Consider the following 20,728-nt stretch of genomic DNA (forward strand, 5'->3'; position numbering starts at 1 on the left):
CTGTATTTGTTTATTATGACACTAAATCCTCAAGATGGCATTTACATTATTAACATTCTTTCTGTGAGAGGGATCCACGGATAGAAAGACTTGTAATTCTTAAAGGACAAATGTGACTTTGTATATTGTGACTAAATATTGCCATCTAGTGGATTTTTATGAGCTTTCAGTAAATGATAATTCAGCCATTTAACTTCTGCCCAAATGTATGATGGGAAGTGCAACCATGACTGAGCGTAACGGTACCAATTGATATATCCTCTCAGAGCTGGGAAATATACTAGGATGTTAAGAAAAAGATTAACTACTACCCTTCTTCCCCACATTGATTCCCACGATATATCTCAATCGTTGAGAGAAGGATTTTAAGGCTTTAGCCAATTAAAAAAAGGCTTCAAAGGCAGCCAAAATTCCCTCTACACATTAAGATAAGTCGTGAGTAGGTAGTGCAGCGCATGCGTTAATTGCATTAAATATTTTAATGTTATTACTAGAGCTGGGAATCTTTGGGCACCTAACGATTCGATTACGATTACGATTCAGAGGCTCCGATTCGATTATAAAACGATTATTGATGCACCCCCCTCCTTTTTTTTTTTTTTTTTTTAATAAAGTTTTGTACATTAGTTCCAAAATTGTTCAAAAATACTCTCAGGCGAAACCAAACTACTATTTCAGTATCAAGTTAACATATAGCAGTAAACAAATATACAAAAATAACATTAAATAAAAAAAACTCCAGTCCCCATTCTGTATCAGCAGCTTTAAACTACATTCAATTAATTTAATGTTGTGAATCAACCGTTAAAGTTGTTAAAATTGCTCCCGTTATTCCATAATTTCCCTTTTGTCTACTTTTGACATGTGAAAGTTTTAAAACTATTTTAAAGATAGATTCAAGTCAATATTTTACCGATTTAGGAGTATTTTAGATCAAAAGTTAATTAGGTTTGCTTGGAAGGTTCGCTACAACAGCATTGCAGGGAAGTTTACTGCTTTAAGATGGCGGCCGTTTACTAACGCCCGCATCTAGCTTTTTGCAGATGTGCTGCTACCGCTACAGAGTCTACAATCCATCTAGTCCTATATAAATGATATCTACCGTAACATTATGTAGCTTAGCTGTACTTGTAGCAGCTTTTCGGCAGCAGGCAGGTATGTTGTTGTGTTTTTTATCTCGTGGCATGAGTTGAGCTAGAGCCGTGAGTTGAGCGTTGGCATTACCCGAGGGGCCGGTTAATGAGAAGCATAATGTTTAGCTACTCCCGCTCCGTTCCGTCCCGAAGCCCGCGCGGCGCGCTGAGTGTGTTGTACTTCCGCTTTACTTGGCATATTTCAATAATCGGAATTTGGATGTTTGTGAATCGTTCTTGAATCTTCCACGGCTGAATCGCGAATAATCTAAGAATCGGAAATTTTGCACACCTCTAGTTATTACTGCCATTGACACGAAAAATTTGACAGCCCCACTTTAAGCCAAAACTAAAGACTCCGGATGAGTGAAAGACATTTTGTCTGTAACATTAAATACAATTAGAAAACAATTTAATTTAAAATATATATATATACGTATGTATATTAAAAAAGGCATGTCCTATATTTTTTTGCCGATTCCAATACTTTGAAAATGACGTGATCGGACCCGATCGATCGGGATGCCAATCGATCAGGACAGCTCTAATAATTAGTCTTGGAAGTTAATTTTTTTGCTGAAACTGCGTTTCGGGTTTACCAACATGTTGTGTCCCCCCTGTCCCAAAAGTAAAACTCCACCCATGCCAGAAGTCTCTCATTTTCGTAGCGCGGGATTCAAAAAATTGAATAAATATGTCGATCCCTTCCACACACATCGCAGCAGTCCATTTCATTCAGGATAAATTTTTAAAAATACCGCGTGTAATATGAAATAATGTTGTTGTTTTTTTGTGTGTCAGGGGCACTTTAATATGGCAGTAAAAGTGTGCTTTATATTAAAATGGTTACCCACTGCTGTTGACACACTTGGAACGCTAAAGAAAGAATTTCTCCTGCTACGCCACGCATTGTTGGGTAAGGAAGAAAAATCACAATTTCAAGTAGTTCACGAGTGCCTAAAACTCCCCAAAAAGCTGAAGGAGTTTTGAATACTTGAGAATGCACTGTGTAACATGTTGTGCGGCAATGTGAAACATCAAATCGCACCGCTGTGAGACGTCCTCCCTCGTGGCAGTAAAGGATGCGAGGTGCTAACAGCTGTAGGGCCGTTAACGCTTTGAGGCACCGTCTGTCTGTTTGGCCAAGCGTAAGCATCCTGACGTCAGCAGCAAGGTTGTTTTTGTTGCTTCAGTGTGTGTGTGTGTGTGTGCGTGATGGGGGGATTGGATGCAGTGAAGAGAGCAAGCGCAGCAGCAAACAAGTAAGACTGCAGAGAGATAACATTGTGGTTACTGGAGCAATAAGTCAAGACGGTGGAGATGAGGTTTGCGCAGCAGCCAGACTCAAGAGAAACCGATTATTTTTGCCATCTGAATATATGTCTATATGATGTTGCAATAATTCATCTGTCTACTTCATGTTTCCTTTTTTTTCCTGTTTGTCCACACTCAATGCAATAGAGCTCGAAAGTAAGTGTTCGCCTCACATTTAGATCCAGACCTGTTGTGTGCATGCAAACGAGAGCTTGTCCTCGAACTCGATAGTGTGACTAAAAATAACACACCCTCATTTGATAAGTGAAATTCATGCCACAGGTTGTTGTTGTTTTTTTTTGCGAGAACACACTTTGTGTTGCAGTCAAACTGATTATACAAGGATCTGTGTAGTGTCAACACTCAAACAAGTGAATTTCAATTATCAGTGATGGAGGGTGTTCTTTCCATTTCTGCATGGGTGTGATGACAATTTGATCTTTAATCAGAAAGCCACTGATTAAACTCCAATCAACTGTGCTTTCATGTACCAAAGGATGACGACTAGAGCTCTACAGCAACATTTTTTTTCCCTATCATATCACTTGTTTTGTTGAACAGCTTTGTCAGCCGGATCAGGGCTCGGGGGTCATCTTTCGGTGTGTGGAACCATTGTTTGGCCTGCTCCTACATTTGTAGCCCACATTTCCTCTCTTTCTCTGTTGGACGACACGGTCGAAAAGATGATCGCGGGAGCTGCCATGCATTTCCTTCTCTTGAATTTTTAAAGATTCAAAGCTAGTGCGTTCAGAGCGAGTGATTTAGAAGGCAGCGTACCAAATGTGAGGCACTATATTATGTTCAAACTGGACTATTTTCCAGCAACACGCATACATGAGTAAGTAAGCTTTGGATAAGCTATAGTAAGTCATATTGTGCCATGCAAATATAACATTTGTCCATCATTTCAAAGCAGTTGAGAGCATAAGCGGATTTTAAGGGGGGGCAGCCCCCACCCACCCCCGGTGGTCGAAAAGTGTCATTGCATGAAATTGACTTTCCTATATATACAAAAGTTGTAAAGCAATAAAACTGCAACAAAAATGAATGAAATGAACAAAAAAATATTATTTTTTTAATGGGTCAAAATTGTTTTTCGATCAGATCATGTGATTAGCACCTAAGATAGTTATTTGCTTTGCATATACCTTTCCAAAAAAAAAATAAAAATAGCAGAGGGCAATTTTATTTTTCAAATGATTTTTTTCTTTGATTGAAAAAAAATTTATTTTTTTTTTGATTGAAGCAATTTTTGGGGGTATTGAATGATTTAGACACAAATGTCCCACCCATAATATGGCCCAAACACAAAAAGGATTGCTTCAATCAGAGAAAACTTTTTCAAAACTCTTGTCGCTTATCCATTTTGTAGAAACAATTGCTAATAATTTGTGTTTTAATTATTCAGTTGGTTTCAGAAATGGCTCATATGAAAGCTAAGATGCTCCCATATGATGTTGAATATACAAAAATATATTTATAATATAATATTTAAAAATATTTATCATTTAATGAAGACATAAAGGTCAAATTTTGGCAAGACAAAAGTTTTGTCACCTACAGAAAGCAGTGTGAAAATTGAACAAAAAATGTACTTCAAATACAAAAATATGTTACATAATATAAGCGAATTACGTAGTGATGCTGTGAGGTCCAAATTTAATATTTTGTATGATTTCCTTGGGCTTCGGTAAGGATTCATACAATTTATTGATGAAGCCATCAGGAACATCAAAGAAAGCAGTCTTGCATACCTCCCAGAGTTCATCAACATTCTTGGGTTTCGTCTTCCATGCTTCCTCTTTCATCCTGTACATGTCTAGTGACTAGGCTGGCCAGCCCTGGAGGATCTTGATCTTCTTTGCCTTGAGAAACTTTGAGGTAGAGATTCAAGTATGCGATGGAGTACCATCCTGCTGCAGAATTTGTCCCTTTTTATGGTTAGGAATGTAAGAGGCAGCTAAGATTTGTTGATATTTCAGACTATTTATGTTGCCTTCCACCCTGCAGATCTCTCGCACACCCCCATACTGGATGTAATCCCAGACCATGATTTTGGTAATGATGTAACCACCAAACTTCACTGTTTTCTGAGTGAATCTCAGATCCATGCGGGCTCCAATAGGTCTCCTGCAATATTTGCGGCGACTGTGGTGAAATTCAGAGGAAGATTCATCTGAAAAATCCACCTTTTGCCACTTTTCCAGCGTGCCTCCTTTTGACAGGCTGTGGGCTTTGGCAAATGCCACACAGTTTTTTAATTGTCTACACCCGGAGAGATAAATAGTCTGAAATATTAACAAATTTTAGCTGCCTCTTACATTCCTAACCATAAAAAGGGACAAGTTCTGCAGCAGGATGGTGCTTCATCCCATACTTCAATCTCTACCTCAAAGTTCCTCCAGGCAAAGAAGATCAAGATCCTCCAGGACTGGCCAGCCCAGTCACCAGACATGGGTAGGATGAAAGAAGAAGCATGGAAGACGAAACCCAAGAATGTTGATGAACTCTGGGAGGCATGCAAGACTGCTTTCTTTGATGTTCCTGATGACTTAATCGATAAATTGTATGAATTCCTGCCGAACCGCATGGATGCAGTCCTTCAAGCCCATGGAAGTCATACAAAATATCAAATTTGGATCTCGATGCACCACTACTTAATTCGCTCATGTTATGTAACATATTTTTGTTCAATTTTCACACTACTTTCTGTTGGCGACAAAACTTTTATCTTGCCAAAATTTGACCTTTATGTCTTCATTAAATGATAAATCTTTTTTCAGTGAAGCAAATATATTTTTGTACATTCAACATCATTTGGGAGGGTCTTAGCTTTCATAAGAACCATTTCTGAAACCAATTGAATAATTAAAAGTCAGGTTATTAGCAATTGTTTCTACAAAATGGATAACCGACAAGAACTTTGTCAGGGACTGTACAGTACGTCAGAGCTGTCCAACTTTAGAGGCTCCACTGTATCTGTTCCATTACAGTAGAGGTGCCGTCCCTCTCCATTCCCAAGGTTAACATGAGAGTCAACGCAAGCGCAACGCCAGTGAAGCGGCTCAATGTCTTTTAGCCACGAGATACGCAAGGTGGAATCTGACCCGAGAGGAAGGTCAGGTCAAACCCATCATTTGCACGGCCGTGTGACAGATGCCATAAAACTGTCAGCTGAGATAAACGTATGACACGGTGTCGCAAATGTCCAAGTCGTCCTTTTATGCTCTGACGAAATAATGAAGAGGGGCAACGATAAAAGCCGAAATAAATAAATAACACTGGACGTGACTCGCTTGTGTTGCCGGGCGCTCCTGATGAATAGCAAGCAGATTTAGAGAGGCCCTTCCTATGCACAAGCATCCATGACGGGTGATTGATCGAGGATGGGGGGACACATAAGGGAATAAAAGGCAGGGCAAGGCGGTCTACCGCCACTGACCTTTTCACCGCTATCGGTCATCCGGCCAAGTCCTACATTAAATGTTACATTGTCCGTCACACATTTGATCAGTCAAGAAGATGGGAAATGTCACATTTTTGGAGTAGGACTCATTTTAGTTGTGTTTTGGTGTCAGGAGATTGGTCCTTTTGTGGCCTCTCTGGCGCCTTCTGCTGGTCACGTGAGCCTGTCTCCAGGACAAAGACGCTTCTCCAGCATTTATAAGAGAACATGCATCAGCACATTTATTTCCCTTGTGGTTGGTCTTCAATTTACATAACCAAATGATCCCATAAGTGCATTAAATCCATCTTGTGCTTTATGAAGGAGATTTTCTTTTCAAAAGCACACATGGTCAAAACTCCACAGCTGTTTTTTTAAGGTCACTGAGAGGAGAATAGTAAATTAAACAGGGCAAGTGAATTATAAAGTGTGCTGTAGTTCAAGTTCAGACTCAAGAAATACATGTTTGGAATATATAACAAAAAAATTATGAAATAAATAGTACATAAACTGTACTACAGATTCCCTAAATGGACCAGAAACTATATGGTAAACATTAGCATTGTATTGAATTTAAGCTAGCGGACTTTTGTAATGCAAGTTAGCCGACTGCTGCATTGGCAGCAAAAGTCCACTAGCTTAAATGCTATATAATGCTAATGTTTACAACAATTGGCTAACCTGCATTGCAAAAGTCCGCTAGCTTAAATTTTTTTCATGACGATGATCTCACGATGATGAGCTACAAACGTGTCTTGGGAGACTAAAACATAACAAGATGGTTACCAGTTGTCGTCTGATGAGACGTGAACAAGATGAAAATTCGCCATTGTTTCCGTCATACGTTCACAATGTGTGGTATTTCTTATCGTACCTGTAGTTAGCACGCATTTGTTGTATTTGACTAACCTGCATAGCTAAAGTGCGCTAGATTAAATGCTATAAATACTAATGTTTACAACAATTGGCTAAGTTGTATAGCAAAAGGCCGCTAGCTTAAATGCTATATAATGCTAATGTTTACAACAATTGGCTAACTTGCATAGCAAAGGTCCACTAGATTAAATGCTATATAATGCTAAAGTTTACAACAATTGGCTAACTTGCATAGCAAAAGTCCACTAGCTTAAATGCTATTTCATGCTAATGTTTACAACAATTGGTTAAATTGCATAGCAAAAGTCCGCTAGCTTAAATGCTATTTCATGCTAATGTTTACAACAATTAGCTAAGTTGCATAGCAAAAGTCCGTTAGCTTAAATGCTATATAATGCTAATGTTTACAACAATTGGCTAACTTGCATAGCAAAAGTCCGCTAGCTTAAATGTTATTTAATGCTAAGGTTTACAACAATTGGCTAAGTTGCATAGCAAAATTCCGCTAGCTTAAATGCTATTTCATGCTAATGTTTACAACAATTGGTTAAATTGCATAGCAAAAGTCCGCTAGTTTAAATGCTATATAATGCTAATGTTTTATGTTTACTAGATAGTCTCTGGTGCGCACGAGAAACAATCTGGTGCTCAACACCTTGCAAAACAGGTTCCTCTCGCGCGCTGCCAGTCTTTTCATGTGCATTTTAATTTTTGGGATTTATGGATAGTGGACTAACTTCATTCACTGTCCATAAATGTAGAGATTACAGACGTCGTTTCGTGTAGATTGCATTTAACATAAAGCCCGCCCCCCATTGTGTGTCAAATCGCAAAAACTCAAGTAGAAACCTGTTTTGCAAGCAAAAAGATTGGTGGCGCAAGCGAGAAAGCTTCATATAAATAGTAAGGCTGCAGCTAGTTCTTATTTTAGTAGTCGATTAATCCTTCAACTAGTTAGTTTGAATAATCGAGTAATCGGATTCAGAACATATAATGTGTTGCAGAATCAATTTCAGGAGATGTAAAATTAAATTTAAATACCTGATCTTAAAATAAATAATTAAGGATCTAAGTACAAAAAAAGAACAGTTGGCTACTCTCATAGCCAAAGTCCGCTATCTTAAATGCTATAAGTAAATGTTATAAATTCTTTAGGAGGATCTATGTACAACAAAAGACCAATTGGCTAACTTACATAGAAAAATTCCGCTTGCTTAAATGCTATGAAACGCTAAAGTTTTTTTACAGTGCTCTTAACAATTTGGTTCAAACACATAATCCACTAAAAATAAGATAAATATACCTACAAACTAAATTAAGAATGCATAAAAAACAAATTCAAACAAAACCTTACCTTACGTTGGTCTTAACAGAGAGCAGCTGGATTCAGCCATGTTAAATTAGTTATGTCTTACTACTGTTCTCACCAGAGGACGGGAGTGTATCCACCCAAATCAATAAAACTAAATTCAAACACTTTCAAAACAAACCATTACAACGTCACTCTAGTTAACTCGAAGCAGCAAAATCTGATTCGGAGCTTTTTTCTAATAGAATAACTCGAGTTAATCGTTGCAGCACTAATAAAGAGCAAAAGTCTGGGTAGCGAGAGCGAAAAAGAGAAAATTGGAAATACTGTTTGTGTTTAGTTTTACTTTTTAGATGCATTATTTTGCTTAGAGTCTTTTCGTTTGCAATTTAGGAAGTTTTGTTTGAATCTTTTATACACAAATCTAATTCCATAGCTAAGTGGTTGGACAGTTGAGGTTTGCACCACGCTACTGCATACTAAATCGATGAATCAGTAAGTAACGTCTTGCTTGCAAGGCTACTTAATAACGCCATCTCTCTACATCACATTAGTGCTGCAATGATTAATCAATTAACTCGAGTATTTGATTAGAAAAAAATATTTGAATTAAATTTTGCTGCTTCGAGTATACGTTTAATTAAAGTGACGTTGTAATTGTTAATTTTGAAAGTGTTTGTATTTAGTTTGGTGGATACACTGTCCTCCAGTCGGCCTCGTTTAACATAGCTGAATTCAGCAGCTCCATGTAAGAACCAACATAAGCAAGTTTTTGTTTGAGCTAATGTTTTTTTAATGCATTCGGCGTTTAGTTTATAGGTATGTTTAGCCGTTTTTTGTAGGAATATTAGGAATATGTGTCTGAACCATTTGTTAAGAGCATTGTAAGAAAAAAACAACAACAAAAAACGTTAGCGTTTTATAGCATTTAAGCTAGCGGACTTCTGCTATGTAAGTTAGCCAATTGTTCTTTTGTTGTAAATAGATCCTTGTTTATTTATTGTTTTTGAGCTCAGCTCAGGTATTATAATTTTTCATGTTTCTTATCCGATTACTCGATTATTCGAACTAACTAGTTCATCGATTAATCGACTACTAAAATAATCGATAGCTGCAGCCCTACATCACATACTGTCAAACTCATATTTAACAACCAAGTCATAAGAAAACTTTAAACATGATTGGTTTGCAGGTCTAAATTCTCAAAGGTTAGTCACCGTCAATACGTTTTAGTACAAAAATGTGGAAAATTAACAAATGTTAAGAGGATTTATATCTTCGTCAAGTGGCAATTGGACCTTTGCCGTATTAAAATACACTACTAATCCAATTTGAGTCCACTTCATACAGTCGCTACCGTCCTGTTTGCATTAATGAAGTGACTGTACAGCTTGTAAAGTAGAGCAGTCAAGATTCCCCTTCTTCAAGCACCTTTTCCACTTGCATGCAGCTCCAACCAAACAGAGTGACCCCCTTGCATTCTCTCTCTACACATACACACCCTTGTGCATGTCCTGGGACCGTGCTGCGTGTGTACAGTATGCCCTGTGTGTGCACAAAGCTAACCCCGACCCCCCTCCTAATGATGGCAGTCTTCATTTACTGGCCTCTGGATGGTCTTGTGTTCAGATTGAGAAGTGTTAAAATGGAGCAACGCAAGCTGAATGACCAAGCAAACTCTCTAGTGGACCTTGCCAAGGTAAGCTATATGGACTATAACAGTTCTATGCTGCATTGCACACGAGGAAAGACCTGAACGCTTCTTTCCTTGTGTGTGTGTTGTTGCTGTGACGCATGCCGCCTCACTCTTCAATTAAAGTCTACAGGTGTCAAATGAACAGACAGGTGTTTCACATGTGTGCCAATTCCGGTTGTCCGCACTCACTTTTTGTCTTCTACTTTTTCTTCCACGATATTTTCTGACAATACAACCCCGCCTTTGTGTGAATGTGTGTGTACTGTGTATTCCATAAAGAAATAGAGAAGTTAGTCTTCAAATGGGCTAAACAGAACAGCTGTCCAACTCATGGATCGAGAGCCAGATCCGGTCCACCACATCATTTTGTTTAGCTTGTGAACGTTAATCATGTGCATTGACTTCTCTATTTTAATTATAGGATGTTTACTGTTTTTTTCCCCTTTTTTTTTTTGTTAAAGAGATAAATAAATTTGTAACAAAAATCCAAATATAATATACTTTTGTATAGAGATGTGACCAAAAATATATTTTTTAATATATACATGCTTATATATATATGTGTGTGTATATATATATATGTGTATATATATATATATAATATATATATATATTAGGGCTGTCGATTAAAGATTAAAATTTTTAATCGAGTTAATCACAGCTTAAAAACTAATTAATCGTAATTAATCGCAATTTAAACCATCTCTAAAATATGCCATATTTTTCTGTAAATTATTGTTGGAATGGAAAGATAAGACACAAGACTGATATATATACATTCAACATTCTGTACATAAGTACTGTATTTGTTTATTATAACAATAAATCAACAAGATGGCATTAACATTATTAACATTCTGTTAAAGCGATCCAAGGATAGGAAGACTTGTAGTTCTTAAAAGATAAATGTTAGTACAAGTTATAGAAATTTTATATTAAAACCCCTCGTAATGGTTTTGTTTTGATAAAATTTGTAAAACTTTCTATCAAAAAATAAACTAGTAGCTCGCCATTGTTGATGTCAATAATTGCACAATGGTGCTGAAACCCGTAAAATCGGTCGCACCCAAGCGCCAGCAGAGGGCGACATAACACCAAAAAACACAAGTAACAAGTGCACATGACACTGATTTAATTTTAATCTGTTTGAGCGGGGCATGTGCGTTAAATGCGTCAAATATTTTAACGTGATTAATTAAAAAAAATTCATTACCACCTGTTAACGCGATAATTTTGACAGCCCTAATATATTGTTTACTTTTCGGCCTTTCCGTTTTTAAGTATTTCCAATATTTGATTTTCGGTTTCGACCTGTACTTTTGTTCAGGTACTCGACGTGATTTTGACTTTACGACGTCGGAGTCTTGTCCACCATTTTGTCTCCAGTCGTTTTTCTTTTCTTTTCTTTTCTTTTCTTTTTTTAGCCGCACAAACAGTACCTAATTGTACCTCACAGTATCTTATTTTTTACTGTACTTTATTAACATTACTTGTTCTGTTCTCACTTAACATGAAGTTGTTCAGCTCAACAGACAGCAAACAAGGCAATTTATATTTCCTTCACGTTTGACAATTTGTAAAGCTGTAAAAAACATGTACGCGTCTGTTCAAAACGACACGCATTTTAACAAAACACTCGACATTAACGATTGGTGTTCAAAAGTCCATTTAGTCTGATTATTATGTAAATTTAGTAGATTAAATTAGCCTAATTTGCTTCACAAAAGTCTGCTAGTTTAAATGCTATGAATGCTAACGTATTTACAATTCTCACAGCAAATCGTTAACATGTAACTTCACAAACTGTAGCTCTAAACTTCATTACAAATGCATACACAAACATATATTAGCTGAAGCAACTCACCGCCTTATGTCCACTTATGGCCAACCCGGAGCGCAGCTATCCTTTATCCATGTGAGACGTCTGAACGACATTCCAGTCAGACCCAACGCTGCCATCAGAGGGCAGTGTATCCTCCACCTTAAACAAAATGCAATACTTTTAGACTTTTTGGATAATTATCTTGTAAAAGTTTAAATCTGACTTATATGGAAATTCGGGTTACGTCACCAGCGTAGGAACAGAACTCTTTCGTAACCTGGGGACTACATGTATATTAATATAAATAAGCATTTACCTTTTTTCAATCTTTTCCCCAGTAAAAAAAACAAAAATAAATATAAATATGTAAAATAATATTTTGTGATTTCCCCTTTCTTTGTATGTTGTAAAAAAAATAAATAATAAATCTATTAAAATATAAATAAATAAATAAATAAATAATTAAATAAAGACAATATTTCCAACCCCCTTTTTTGTCTAAAAAAAAAAAAAGAAAATACAAATCAATTTTAAAAAAGTAAATTCTGGTTCCCCTTTTTTGTTTTTTGAATTTTAAAAAATGTAAATTGAAAATTTTGTGGTTGTGCTATTAGGCTGAGGGTGTCAATACTTTTTCCCATTTTTGGAGTTTTGTGTAAAATGATAATGATTTTTTTTTTTCATTCTGTTTTGTGTTTTTTCATTGCAAGCAAAATGAATAAAGATATTACCGTATTGGCCCGAATATAAGCAGTTGTTTTTTTGCATAAAAATAAAGTTGAAAAATTGAGGGTCGTCTTATATTCGCGGTCTAGAGGTTATACCCATTCACGACGCCAGATGGCGCCAGATATCATTGAAGTGATGTTCTGTCATGAGAGATCTCAGCTACTCTCAAGTTTAACCAGTTTGCATTATATTATTGCAATGTTTTTCCTTATTCAAAATTTGTTTCAAGACTACACATACAGTCAGACTTCACTTTGACGATTAATGCAGTTATTGCAATTTTGTTGTTTAATCACAATAGATTGGTTTATTTACATTTTGAAACCAGAAGCCATTCATTTACGAATGTGATTGCACTTTATTTTTCATATTTAAATGTTCAGATATTAGATTTGAATGAGGCAAAATAACATGATTTTTCTCTCAAATATATTGTTATAATCATTTGTTTGAGATGTACTGTAATTAATGTCTGTATAAAAATTAATTTGGTGTTCAAAAAGTCTTTTTTTCAAACTTGAGTCTTGAAAAAAAGGGGGTCGTCTTATAATCAGGGCCGTCTTATATTCGGGCCAATATGGTACTACTAAAGCATTTGTAATTTTGCAATCATTTTCTGGGAGAAATTGAGCATTATCTGCCAGAATTGCAGTGGTGCCAATACTTTTGGCCAGCACTGTATCCTTAATGTCCCTCCGAAGGAAACCCTAACTACAGCGTGGCCCGCGACAAAGATAAGTTTGACAACCCTGCTTTAAGACAAAGCCTAGGCAACAAGCCAACCTGACACAGCAGAACCAGTAACCTGCAAAAAAGACACTCTGGATTCTGATGATTCTCTCTCACACACATAGAGAAGGAGAGAGAGTGTTGACATTCAAAAGAACACTGCAGTCAAAATGGATGACGGCCATGGTGTCATGAAGTCTAATATTTGGCATTGTGTCGTGCTATTAAAACAGCTGCAAGATGGATTTTATGCACACAACAGCCGGTTCTAGGCTCTTTTCATGACCCGATTGTGTCACCACAAGAGAGCAGTGGAGAGGCAAGTTGCTCTTCATGGAGCTTCTTTATATTATCTGATACATTTTACTATATATAGCAGTTTTCCGCCACAGTTTTATTTTAGGGTAGATGTCTGTCAGACACTTTTTTTTAATTTCGGAATGAGAATGCTTTTTTTCTGTCTTTTGGTTTTTTTTACTGGACCCTATTTAATTGTGTTGTTCCACATGGGAGAAATCCACTCTAAAGTCTTTCTTTTCAGTGCTTGCTAATGTTATTTCTCCCCCCTCCAGAGGCTCTCTCTCTTCTTGTCAGCAGCCATTAGCTCGTGCTTTTGTTTTTCTCCAGTCTTTAATTCTTTTGGGGGTCACTGTTGACATGTTTAGCATCTTTTGCTCCTTGAAGCGTGCAGCACCACTTTCTTTGAAATAGCATCAAATACACCAGCTTTACAGACATCAGTTCTGCAGGCTGTGTGGTGTTGTGGTAGAGCGTTTTATGTGGCACAACCTGGTATCAGTAATTGGACAAATGATTACAATCTCTTAATATTGTTCAATAGACTTCGTAATTATATTGACGGGTCACAACCCTCAGACACGGCGCCACGCCTCCAAGTAGGGGGCCTGCCCACACCAAGCATCAAGAGGAGTTATTCTCAAACACACACAGGCAGTGATCTAACGCCAGATTTAGGTTGGAAAAGTATGAAAGCTGTACTGCATACAAATAGGAAGGATTGCCTCAGGAGTGATTTGTTCGAGGATTCCAGGTAATTATTAGGGTTGTTCCGATTGTTTTTTTGGCTCCCGATTCGATCGTTTTAGTTTGAGTATCTGCCGATCCCGATATTTCCCGATCCGATTGCTTTTTTTTTTTGCTCCCGATTCAATTCCAATTTTTCCCGATCATATACATTTTGGCAATGCATTAAGAAAAAAATAATAAAACTCGGACGAATATATACATTCAACATACAGTACATAAGTACTGTATTTGTTTATTATGACGATAAATCCTAAAGATGGCATTTACATTATTAACATTCTTTCTGTGAGAGGGCTCCACGGATAGGAGGAATTGTAATTGTTAAAGGATAAATGTGACTTTGTATATTGTGACAAAATATTGCCATCTAGTGTATTTGTTGAGCTTTCAGTAAATGATACTGTAGCCATCTGTTCTGCCCAAATGCATGATGGGAAGTGCAACCATGACTGTGCGTAGCGATACCAATTGATATATCTTCTCTACGTTGGGAAATAACATAGGGTGCTAAGAAAATCTTTCTTCCCCACATCGCTTCCCGCGATGTCTCTAATCGTAGGGATAGGGATTGTAAGGCTTTAGCCAATTAAAAAAAGGCTCCAAAGGCTGCCAAAATTCACTCTACTCATATCACGCTGCCTTTCAGCTCTATATATAGGTAAAACGGCGCCATTACAGATTGAACGCGACAATGCGTGAGCGGGCCGTGCAGCGCATGCATTAATTGCGTTAAATATTTTAACGTGATAAATTTTTTTGAAAAATTAATTACCACCATTAATGGGATAAATTTGATAACCCTACCTTAAGCCTAAACTAAAGACTCTGGATGAGCGTAACATATTATGTATGTAACGTTAAATACAATTAGAAAACGATTTATTTAAAATATATATATATATATATATATATATATATTTAAAAAAGGCATGTCCGATATTTTTTTGCTGATTCCGATACTTTGAAAATGACGTGATCAGATCCGATCGATCGGGATGCTGATCGATCGGGACATCTCTAGTAATCATTATATTTTTTTGTACCATGCATGCATTTTGAAACTTTGTGAAAAAAATCAATGGGCGAAATTACAATAAGAAGTTAGAATTCGCAATATTTACGTAAAATAAATGCTAACAGCACGTTTTTTTTTTTTTGCTTTTAACCAAGAATCGAGACTGTTTTACGTCCATATCTATGAAAAAAATTCAGGGGTTTAATCATTTATTCACAAAAACTTTCAACGTAAAAAGCTCTTTGTGGTGATAAGGCGGCACCACATTGGCTTAAAGACTAGCAGCACATTCGACATATTTACGTAAAATAAATGCTAACTGCCTGTTTTTTTGCTTTTAACTCTAGAAGTCCCAGTGAAATCTGGTACTCCTACTAGTCCCAAGCAATGGCCGATATGGCCTCTCCCCCGGAAAACCCAGAGGTGGCCAAAATGACCCAAGTGCTTTAGAATTGGCAAGTCGTTGTCCGACAGACAACAGCCGTTCATATGGAAATGCAACCGCTACACATACATTAACTTCAGACACAATGACCACAATTAATGCTCCATGCCCCTGATTCAGTCCTTCTAACCTTGAATCAAGACTGTTTTACGTCCATATCTATAAAGAAGTCATGGACTTAACGCATTTATTCACAAGAATTTTCAACGTAAAAAGCTCTTTGTGGTGATAAGGCGGTGCCACAGTGGCTTAAAGACTAGCAGCACATTCGACATATTTTCGTAAAATAAATGCTAACTGCCCGTTTTTTTTTGCTTTTAACCAAGAATTGAAACTGTTTTACGTCCATATCTATAAAGAATTCAGGGATTTGCGCATTTATTCACAAGAATTTTTAACGTAAAAAGCTCTTTGTCTGTGTTTCCACTCGGTCACTTTTGACGGAGATAGGCCCCCTATGAATCGGCCCCGTGTCCCATCAATGTATTATGAAGTCTATGATTGTTGCCTTATATAGCTGGAAAAGGTGTGTATTTAGTTAGTTATTTTTTTTGTTGAGTGGTCTGATATTATCTGGTGGCTGATAATATCAGCTGACAAAAACATTTTAAAAATACTGTATTGCAAAATATCAAAACAGTGGTACCTCGACATACGAGCACATCTATATACGATCTTTTTAACATCCGACGTCAAATTGGACTCATCATTTGCATAAACTTCACGATCAGTTGACGGGACATGGGGCTCGGGGCCGATCCGTAGGGGGCCTATTTTCAAAATCGTAAAATTCACATATTTCTAAACCAAAGCTGCGAGCGACCTAAAACCAAAACAGGCACCTCCCTTAGGCATATATTAGTCTCCATGAGCAGCGACACCAAAAAATTCAAAGTCGTTTGCTAATAAAATCCTGATTAATTATTTTTTTAGTATAAGAAAACTTAAAATTGCTATAAAATTCTCCAATTTTACGCTAGATGCACAAAAATCACCAAATGCAAAAATAATCATCTATATTTTCAGGATCAATAGCAATATTTAACATATATAAGTTTTTGCTCAAAATAGCAATGTAATTTTTTTAAATTTACTTTTCAAATGCTAATAAATCACTCAATTTTCACATCAGAAACTTAATATTTGAGGAAAGCATGCACAATAATCTTAATTTTACTCAACAAAAGCAAACTTTGCATTTTTCTTGATACAATCACAACTTATTTAGGTTGAATTCCGCTATTCTGTAGAGATACAAAGTCCAACATGGCGGCCGTCACAAAACAGAGCTTTTTAAGTTGAAAATTCTTCCAGATAAATGCTTTAATCGTGAAATTTCTACAGATATTGAACGTAAAAGAGTCTAGATTCTTGGTTAAAAGCAAAAAACGGTCAGTTATCGTTCATTTTAGTTAAATATTTCAAGCAAAAGTTAAGGTATTGTGTAATCCAACATGGCGGCCGTCACGAAACAAAGAGTTGTGAAGTTGAAAATTCTTGCAAGTAAATGCTTAAATTGTTGAATTTCTATTGATATGAACATAAAACAGTGTAGACTCTTGGTTAAAAGCAAAAAAAAAAAAAAAAAACGGGCAGTTATCATTAATTTTATGTAAATATTTCAAGCCAAAGTTATGATATTATTTAATCCAACATGGCGGCTGTCATGGAACAAAGAGCTTTTTAAGTTGAAAATTCTTGCAAATAAATGCTTAAATCGTGGAATTTCTGTAGATATGAACATTAAACAGTCTAGATTCTTGGTTCATAGCAAAAAAAAATGGGTAGTTATTATTTTACATAAATATTTCGAGCTAAAGTTACACTAATTTTTTCCCATGCTTTTTTTTCACAACGTTTCAAAGTGCATGCTTGGTGCTATTTTATCTAATATGGTCTGGCGTTTGAACGCAGCGTGTGTTTATGTTTATCAAAAATGAAAGCCACCTCAAAACTGCCTGGGTCGGCCCCCTCTGGGAAGGTGTGGCGCAAAATCTGTCTAGTCAACTGATAGCGAAGTTTAAGTCAATTTTCTCAAAATCTGGCTCTGTGGCTAGCTTTATGTCAGGGAGTTCCGCCAAAAACAAACATTATACGTATGTTAAACTAATAAAATGGAGCACAACAGGCTAAATAGGTATCTGTTAATGGAACATATTAACAGTTTTTCAGATAACTATTACCTAAAAAACACAACATGACAATCTTGTGGCTGTCAGAGTGAAATAAAAACATGTATAAGTCGCAGGCTTAGCCACACTGTGAAAAAAAGTGCGGGTTATAGTCCGGAAAATAAAGCCACACAGAGTAGACGGTTTCTGTTACTCCTCATTTGACCTTTTTTACAATGTGACACTGTTTTCAAAAGATGACTCTTTTTGTTTTAAATGAACCACCTCACCCCTAGAGCATTTTTACGTAAAGGTTGTTGAACAGATGCACTTGACTAACCAGAAAGTAGACCGTAAAAGTCAGCAACACCTTTTTTGTCAACCCAAGGTCAGATGAGCTAATATGCTCAAACATGAGTACCTGCTCATATAACACAAGCCCTGGTGGCCTGTATCTCCTCCAGCAAATATGTTGCTGCCGCCACTGCCTGCTTCGGGAAGGTATACAGTAGCTGTAAAGATAAGTGATGCCCTCGTGTTATTGAATGTGCCTCCAACCATACTGGATGTGTTCTGCTTTTAACCTTTACTCCTGTTTGGATACACCCTGTTAGTTCTTACTACTTTTGGGTTTGCGGCTTTTTACCGAGATCAGCTATTACTGTTTAGTGGCAATAAGATTATTTTTAATAGATGGTGAAGACTTGACAATGAGGGTTTAATCTTGTACTTTGCCATTTTATGGAGCACTTGTTGAATCTGCTCGGTTCATTTCTCGTCATTTTAAAGTAAGTTTCCAGCCAGGAAATCATGGGAAATGAATGGTATGTTCACAGTGCCAATCATTTTTGGCTTTACACCCATACATTTGCCAGTTTTAACTGTTATACAAACCTAACAAATTAATGTAAAGTCAACCTTTGTGGACACAAAGTGATTGTAGGGGAATAGAATGTGTTTGCAAAGTCATACTTTCCTCTCGTGGTGTTTTCTACATATTGCTAGAGGCAGTAAACTTAGGATGGGTCTAGTTTTATTTGCGGTTTAAATCAAGAACAGCAACAAGAGAAGGGGAGTTTTAGACCAGTGAAGTTGTGCATTGTTATGGTTTATGTTAGTCTGAACTCTAAAGATCTGTTTTATTCTAAGGAAATGTTCACAATGGATATTGCGTGTTGAAGTGTACTGCAATATGATCCAATATGGCAGAGACATATTGCAAACCATATTTTAATACATTGGGCAATGCTTGTCAAACTTTTTTTTGTTTACAGATTAAGGATAAATAAAAAAAAATAATCTTTATCCATTTATTACATGCAACGGCAAACCATTTTCAGTAATTATAGCTAGCTAGCTATTATAATAATTAGCTAGCTAATTATAGCTATCTATCAGAGGTGGGTAGTGATGCGTTACATGTATTCCGTTACATTTACTTCAGTAACTTTTTGAGAAAAATGTACTTTTAAGAGTAATTATAGCTAGCTAGCTATTAAAACAACATTGCAAATCGCATTTTAATATATTGGGCAATGCTTGTCAAACTTTTTTTTTTTTTTTTTTTACAGATTAATGAAAAACAATTTAAAAAATCTCTTTATCTACCACTCATTCCATTTATTACATGCTACTGCAAACAATTTTCAGTAATTATAGTTAGCTAGCTGTTATTGTAATTAGCTAGCTATTATAATAATTAGCCAGCTATAATTAGCTAGCTGATTATAGGTATTTATCAGAGGTCGGTAGTAATGCTTTAGATGCACTCTGTTACATTTACTTTAGTAACTTTTTGAGAAACATGTACTTCTAAGAGTAATTATAGCTAGCTAGCTATAGCTGTATAGCTAGCTAGGTATTAAAATAATAAGCTAGGTAATAATAGCTATCTACAGCTAGCCGTTTAGCTAGCTATTGATATTTGACGTTTAAAAAAACGGTACAGATTGGGCAATGCTTGTCAAACTTTTATTTTCGTTACAGATTATTGAAGAAAGGAAAATAATCTTTGTTTAACTACCGGTAATTTTATTTATCACATGCTACTACAAACAATTTTCAGTAATTATAGCTAGCTAGCTATAGCCGTATAGCTAGCTAGCTATTAAAATGATTAGCTATCTATGATTAGCTAATTGCAGCTATCTATAGTGAGCCGTATAGCTAGCTATTGCTAGTTGATGTTTAAAACAACCGTATAGATTGGACAATGCTTGTCAAAATTTTGTTTACAGATTATTGAAAAACAGAAAATAATCTTTATTTAACTTTTATTCATTACATGCTACTGCAAACAATTTTCAGTAATTATAGCTAGCTAGCTAGCTATTGTAATAATTAGCTAGCTAGCTATAAGAGGTGGGTAGTAACGCATTACATGTACTCAGTTACATTTACTTGAGTAACTTTTTGAGAAAAATGTACTTCTAAGAGTAGTTTTACTACTTTTACATGAGTAGATTTGTGAAAAAAAACACTACTCTTACTTCGCTACTCTGGGCTACACAAGAGTTGTTACATTTTTCCTCTTTATTCTACGTTTTAGATGTTTTTTTTTTTTTTTTGCCACCGATGTCAAGAGTAGCTCTACCAGTTTCACCAATGAAACGTCACAACAATAATCACATGACACCATTACCATAATCAGACGCAAGCTTGCCCTTCTATGATCACGCCGACCTGTTCAATCGCGTGGCGTATTTAAAGAACCGTGAAAATGGAAGTACAGTGGTACCTCGACATATGATCGCTTCGACACACAATCTTTTCGACATCCGACTTCATGCTCGAAATACGACGACATGACAGCACCGCAGACGAACGCACGTCGGATTTTCTTGTGAGAGAAATCAACACAGGTTTCAAAAAGGTTGGTACAGGTGGTGAAACAAGGATAAAGGTGACGCTTATCATTGAAATGATGACACAAATTATAAAAAAAATATGAGCGTGGGGTGCGCATCCGTCAACTGGCTCAACAATACATCTCCACGGTCCTCCTCCGAGCACCGTTCGCCAGTCTTTATAAGTTAAGGTTGCGATTTTTATTTTGGT

At 36.4% G+C, this 20,728-nt stretch overlaps 1 protein-coding gene across 3 annotated transcripts in view; it reads left to right on the forward strand.

The window, feature by feature from the left end:
- The window catches only part of kcnn2 (potassium calcium-activated channel subfamily N member 2), a 106,368-nt gene that overhangs the window by 81,313 nt on the left and 4,327 nt on the right, over window positions 1-20,728 (forward strand). Inside the window, exon 7 of one of the 3 annotated variants that reach the window (XM_057818308.1) lies at window positions 9,707-9,776. The exons of the other annotated variants lie outside the window; for them this stretch is intronic. Within the exon in view, the coding sequence (XP_057674291.1) occupies window positions 9,707-9,776 (70 nt within the window). The remainder of the gene's footprint in view (window positions 1-9,706; window positions 9,777-20,728) is intronic. 3 annotated transcript variants of the gene reach the window in all.

This window comes from Corythoichthys intestinalis, chromosome 17 (genome assembly GCF_030265065.1).
Source record: "Corythoichthys intestinalis isolate RoL2023-P3 chromosome 17, ASM3026506v1, whole genome shotgun sequence".
Taxonomy (NCBI): Eukaryota; Metazoa; Chordata; class Actinopteri; order Syngnathiformes; family Syngnathidae; genus Corythoichthys; species Corythoichthys intestinalis.